The sequence below is a fragment of the Harpia harpyja genome, chromosome 7, assembly GCF_026419915.1.
Source record: "Harpia harpyja isolate bHarHar1 chromosome 7, bHarHar1 primary haplotype, whole genome shotgun sequence".
Taxonomy (NCBI): domain Eukaryota; kingdom Metazoa; phylum Chordata; class Aves; order Accipitriformes; family Accipitridae; genus Harpia; species Harpia harpyja.
In genome coordinates this window covers 4129174-4135244 of record NC_068946.1, presented here as the reverse complement: position 1 = coordinate 4135244, position 6071 = coordinate 4129174, and the positions used below count along the sequence as shown (strand labels likewise).

General features: G+C 48.3%; 1 protein-coding gene across 2 annotated transcripts; it reads right to left on the bottom strand.

The window, feature by feature from the left end:
- Positions 1–1093: 1093 nt before the first annotated feature.
- On the bottom strand, positions 1094–5223 carry RNF223 (ring finger protein 223). 2 transcript variants are annotated; one of them, XM_052792646.1, is made up of 3 exons: positions 5006–5199; positions 2405–2536; positions 1094–2044 (listed from the first exon to the last, which is right to left on the bottom strand). In XM_052792646.1, the coding sequence occupies exons 2-3, from the start codon at positions 2454–2456 to the stop codon at positions 1197–1199; spliced, it is 900 nt and encodes a 299-aa protein (XP_052648606.1). In that variant the 5' UTR covers positions 2457–2536; positions 5006–5199; the 3' UTR covers positions 1094–1196. The 2 variants fall into 2 exon arrangements, with proteins under 2 accessions (XP_052648606.1, XP_052648607.1); XM_052792647.1 differs by lacking the exon at positions 2405–2536 and having other exon boundaries at positions 5006–5223.
- Between the last annotated feature and the right edge of the window lie 848 nt (positions 5224–6071).

Genomic DNA, 6071 nt, shown 5'->3' with positions numbered 1-6071 from the left:
GCTGTCCACATGTGCAGGATTGTACAACGCTGGGAGAGCTGGTGCACGGGCCAGAGTACAGACATGCCACCTGCTGTGTAGCTACTGTGATCCGGGAACGCAGCTGGACTCAGTCCTGCTGCAAGTAAGAAGGGAAATGCGGAGTAATTGCTACAGATTGACACCTTGCATTGTATAAAACATAATTTAATACATACACGTATGGTACTTGCATACAATACTGTCTTACATCCATGTGTTTGAATAGAAAACATTTAATCGTAAGCCGCCTTAATCACAAAGACTTTTGTTAATCACTGTCAGAAGATCACTGCATTAAATAAAAATACAGTGTAAGCAACTGGCCTGTGTCTTAATACTGACACATTTTAAGATTAGGAGGGTAAAGCTGTCAAAAGGTGGAACTTCTATTGTTTTGGCAACAGTTTGCCCGTGAGAAGCACGAATGAAGTTTGCTGATGGAGTCACTTGAGGGGCAGGGTTATACTGCTGTGTGGGTGTGCCTAACAGAATTTTCAAGCATCTTCTCAGAAAAAATGAGGAGAATGGCTACTCTGTTCTGTTCAAAAGCTCATCAGGATGGTAACACAACTCAGGGGGTGGGTAGCAGTGATAGATCCCTGTTTTGTCAGCAGGAGGCAGCATTCACACCTCCAACATTGAGTAACACCAAGGAAATGTTTCAAGCACGTGGAATAAGGACAATTTTCATCTGCTTACACCACTTTAACATATCTTTACCCTCCCAATCCCGGCTCCTCTTAGGAATAATCATGTAAATCCTTCAGATTGCAAAAACAGCCCTTTATTCCCTAAGGGAGTTAGAGGAACTGCACCCACAGCCGTCTGGTATCCAGCCAAGGCGGCACACAGCCGTGCGCCACTCAAGGCGAACAGTCCTGGAAACCTGTCTGTTGCTTTCAAAGCTCTGGTTTCCATGGAAAGGTTGGCAGCAGGATGCTGAGGCAGCTCCTTGGAGCATTCCTGGGCTGGAGGCAGCTTGGCAGGCAAGTATTTCAGCAGAGCTCCTGGAAGCGGACGCGTGCGTTCCACGGGCGGGCGCAGAAGGAGCGTGGGGAGTGGGGTCACGGGGGTCTGCCGGCAAACCAAGGAATGCCGTCAGGGCGGTAAGCCCTGTTCTGCCTCCGCGCCGTGCCGTGGGGAGGGATAGACGGGAGCGAGGGGCCGCCTCGCTGCTACGGGAAAGGGAGTCGTGTCACGGGTGTTGCCGCTGTGGTGTGTTTCGGGGGAAGATACTCCGGCCTGCTCATTGCAACAGTCCTCGTGAAGCAGCGGAGGTTCCCCGTCTTCAGGGCACACTGGACCGGCCACAGAATGATGCAGAACAGGATGATGATCAACGCGGAGAGGAGGACTATGCGTTTCCAGTCGTCGCACATGTCGCAGCGGGACAGCCTCCCAGCTATCCCCGCCGGGGGAGCCTCCGGAGTTTCCGGCTTGCTCATGGCGACATCGATGGAGATACACGAGTCTGGGTTCTCAGGGTCATCGGATGACTGACGGCAGCAGAGCTTGGTCCCTTCCATCCAGAGCACCTTCTCCTGCTGGAGTTCGGGAGGCAGCGTGGCGAGGAGCTCTTTGCTGGTCTCGAGCGCTGGGGCACCTTCCAGAGGGATGCTGGTCAGCTGCCTGCAGAAGGGACAGGGGAGCTGGTCCTCTGGTTGATTTGGGGGTAGCCCCGTGCTCAGGCGGGCCACACACTCCAGGCAGAAAACATGGGAGCACTGGAGCAGCTTGGGCGTCTTGAAGGTGTTGTCATAGGTGTTGAAGCAAATGGAACACTCGACGGGGGAGGCCGGCTTCGGAGACGTCGGGTTCGGAGAGCCCGGCTTGTCGGTTGGGGACCTCGCCTTCCTCTTGCCATCCCCTGGGGAGGTGACAACAATGGGGCTGATGGGGATGGGGATTTCACTTGGAGATGCAGGGACTGGGCTGGTGGGAGAGTCTGGCGTGTTGGAGTGCCACAGCTGCGTGAAGCACGACATGACGGAGGCCGGCGAAATAAATAGAGCCCTGGGAGACTCTAGAAGAGAAGAAAACCACAGCCTTCATTTTAAACAATGATGTGAGGACACCCGTCACCAGGCCTGTGTTTAACCCCTTAAAAGGAACAAAGAGCAGGTTCACGACTTCCACTGCATCCTGAGCCTGGAACAGATCCCTGCTAGAGGTGAGAATGACACAGGTAGCCTGTTCGAAGCTGCATACCGAAGGTGAAGTGAAACGTCCTGCAAAGAAGCAAGCAACCAGCAGAGATCCGCCAGCCAGCCAAAGCCTTTTCACCAGAACCACCGTGGCGTTAGAGATGGGAGCAGTCTTCCCCCGTACATGCCTCCCTCTGGGCAGAAAAAAAAAAAAACAAAAAACACAACAAAAAACCTACCCCAGCTGGTGCTCCCCGACACCTGAGCAGGGAGGAGAGCAGAAGACTCCATGAGGTCAAGTAGGGACCTCGCTATGGCAGTCTATTAGCCTGGGAGGCACTCAGATATTATGGTGGCAGCATGAACAAGGCCTAAGAGACAGATAACACTATTCAGTTGCGGAGGTAGCGGGGCGGGGGGGGTGAATCTCTTCTCTTTGGTGTGCTCAGACAGAGCTTTGTGCCTCGAATCGGGGTTCCGCGTGCTGTCTAGCAGGCAAGCGCGGCACCAGCCGACGATGCTGCCTGGTTTTGTCTATCCACAGCGGGATCTGAACCCCCTCACGTCACAGGAGAACCCAAGGAAGGTGAGGAAACACTGTTATCTCGTAAGGTTTGTTCTATCCCTGGCCCCAAGCAGCACAAGCAGCATCTCTGTCGTGTCACCGTGACACAGCGAGAAAGGCGACGTTGGAGGAAATGGCCTTGGTGCCAGAGCAAGGGGAATTCTCCACTGTTTCCTTGTTGCTCTGGTTTCCCTAGGGAAATACAGTTCTTCCCTGTCCTTGGCCCTGGAGGAGTGCCAGCTTGCTGTGTGCTGCCATGAGCTCTCTGCTTTCTTGTGGTGTGCAAGCAGGAGCCTTGAGTTGAATGGCTAATACGCCAGTTCTAGCCAATTAGTTTACAACTTTTACTCCAGCCTTTTCAGCAACCTGAATATTGCCTTGAATTCCTGTTTTCCTAGGCTAGGCATGCAGCTTCACATACATTCTGATATTCAGATATATGACTTTTCAGCTATTGAGCACTTTTACCTGAAAGCAAGTGTTTAGCTGGAGGAACTTCCCAGTGACAGCCCTGATGCCGTATGCCCGGGGAACATTTTTTTAGGATGTGTCACCGAACTAGCTAGGCTTGATTCTTTGTGTTGGGAGATTTACCGATGACAAGCCAGAAATGTTCAGATTGCTGCTGTAATTATAGGTCTGCAGTCAGTCCGGCAATGGCTCACCAGCATGGGCTAGAGACTCCACGTCTCAGCATAAAAGGCTAACTTAAGGTATCAGAGGGACCGTGTATTCCTCACATCGCACAAAAAAGTCTCTATTATTTAAGAATGAAGTATTCTCCCCTCTCCCATCACAGCTAGCATTGCCGGAGCTGAAACAAACTTTAAGAACCTTCTTTATTTTCTTCTCTTATTTTAAATGAAGAAATTTTTGTGGAGCCTCTCCTCAAGTTAAATTTTCAGTTACAGACTATCTGCACTTTTCAGCAAGTTGTAATTTATTTAAATGTATTTTTTTCTCTGGCTACAGATCACCATGCATGTTTTAGGACAATCTGGCAGATGCTGATGAATTACAAACCCAAGCCCAAGTTGGCACAGAGATGAGGGAAACCTCTGGGGTTTGGGTTGGGGTTTGGTTTTTGGGTTTTTTTTTGCTAAACCTTCTGTTTTGCAGAACTCCGTCCCCTACGCCCAGTTCTTTGCAGTCCCTCAGCTTGGTGTGTTTGTCAGAAAGTGAGCGGCAAAACCAGTGGCAGAAGGTAACCTCAGAAAGAGTGAGCCTTTTCTTAAGCAAACTGTAATTTCATAACCTATGTGAAAAAGCTGTTCTGCTGGGGTTTTTACTAGTTTGTAATATGACAGCCGTAGTAACAGCAGTATCTTGACAGTAAACTTGAGGAAGTTTACTCACAACAGTTGCTTTTAAATGAAGATAACAAGCTTTTGCCCACATTTCCCCTTTGCTAATGATTGTGACACTATAGATAATTAGAGTTTTAATAAATTTAGAGTCTACTTATCAACATTTTGGTCTTATGTGGCACCTTGATCACACACGATGCAGGTAGTTGACTTTTAAACAGGGAAGATATGAAGAGCAGGGCACAGAGCCGAGGCATGGGACAGACAGTTTTAATTCCTATTCTGCCACACTGGACAGGTCAGCCTCTGCCCGCTTCTTGAATCTTTTGCTGTGTTGCCATAGTGCTGATGCTCAGAAAGTTAAATCGGATTTGGGCAGCAGCTAATGCAGGGACCACGATTACTCCTGAGTGCGACTGCTGTACTACTAAATAAGAGCCAGTCACTAAAGCTGGAGAGTCCCAATGAAGACATGCAGCGTGGAATCGCAATAGAATTCGTTAGGGTTTGGGGGTTTCGTTTGTTTTTCTGTTGGGTTTTGTTTGGGGGTTTTTTGCACTACACAATCACGTGATTTTTTTTTTTTTTTCCTAATACAAGACAATATCTTCAATTGTTCAGAACTCCGTGGTCGCACTGCATTTCCTCAGACCCTGCAACTATTTGTCTCACTTTCCCAGCTATTTACCTGGGCTTTCCAGAAACTTTGGGAACATCACTAAATAACTAAACCATCCAGGAGAGACACATAAACTCAGATTTAAAGCTAAGTAGTTAAGTACTTTTTACTTCCCAACAAGCTCTAGAAAACTTCCTTCCACACCATAAAACCAGACAAAAGAGAACAGGCAGTTAAGATAGTGGCCAACGCTGTTCTGTAGTATGATTCCCTAATGGTATCTTTAACTCTGAGCAACTGAATACACAGCAAGTTGAGAGGTGTACGGCAGATTAAGGTCTATAAATACCTGTTCAGAGTGATGTTTAGAAGGAGAAAAGCATGTTCTGGGCTCTTGATTTCTACCCCTGAAGAGTCTTCTCTCCAGAGGATAGTCCTAGGCTCAGGGTCTTTCGTATTTATAAGCCGCCTTCTGGTATCCGAGCTCCCCGGTAGCTTCCCGAGTTGTTTCCAAGCACGGTAGGTCTGGCGAGACAAGTAACCTCTAACAGCTCCCAGTGTACAAGTGGCCCTGCCGCTGTAATTCAAGTATCTTTTATACCTTCCTGTCTAGAGGTGACTTACCTGCTCCACCTGCCTTTCCCCATCACCACTGAATCACTCCGTTGGCTGCAGGCGCGCTCCCGCTCCAGCCGGTTTCTATGACAAACAGGGCAGGCTGGAATTCTCCTGATAAGGGGCAGTGCTGCCGAGGACACCCGCCTGTGTCTGCCCTAGGGAAGCGATGTGGGAAATGGTTATTTCTTCATCTTCCCTGGACTGGGGAGGGCCGCCTGCTTTCCGGTGAATTCTCGCGGGTCTTCGACTAGCTTTGAGGTTTTTTTAATTGCTCGTCATAATCTGGTTCGGTTTGTGCAGGTGTACTGGCCACGTTTTCACAGGGCAGCAAATCTTCTGAAAGAAAATTTCAGGACACCTGAAAAAGGCAGTTATTGTTCTCTTGTTTCTTCGTGAAGGACAAGGAATTTGCAAGTGCCTTAGATTAGCAGCAGAAGCAAGATTCTGACAGTCAAATTTTTTGTGATTTGTTGAGAAAAAAATTGTTGCAATAGAAAAATCCAGTATAAGTTTGAAAGCCTGCAAGCTGTTTATAAATGAGTCGAACCACTCTATACAGTCATATGTCTGCCTCAAGCTCCTATACAATCGTTCAAAATAATACTGTATGGATTGTCACAGAGAAGGAATTTGCAGCTTTTGGTAGTAATTGACACAGAGAAATATTATTTGACCTGCAAACTTTTTGTGGTTCAAAGGACAGCAATCCATGACCCGGAAAAAAGATCCAACAAATTTACACTCGTGCAGATGAGGAAACAAGTGTGTGTTTGCGTGTGGTGGAAGTAACGGACAAA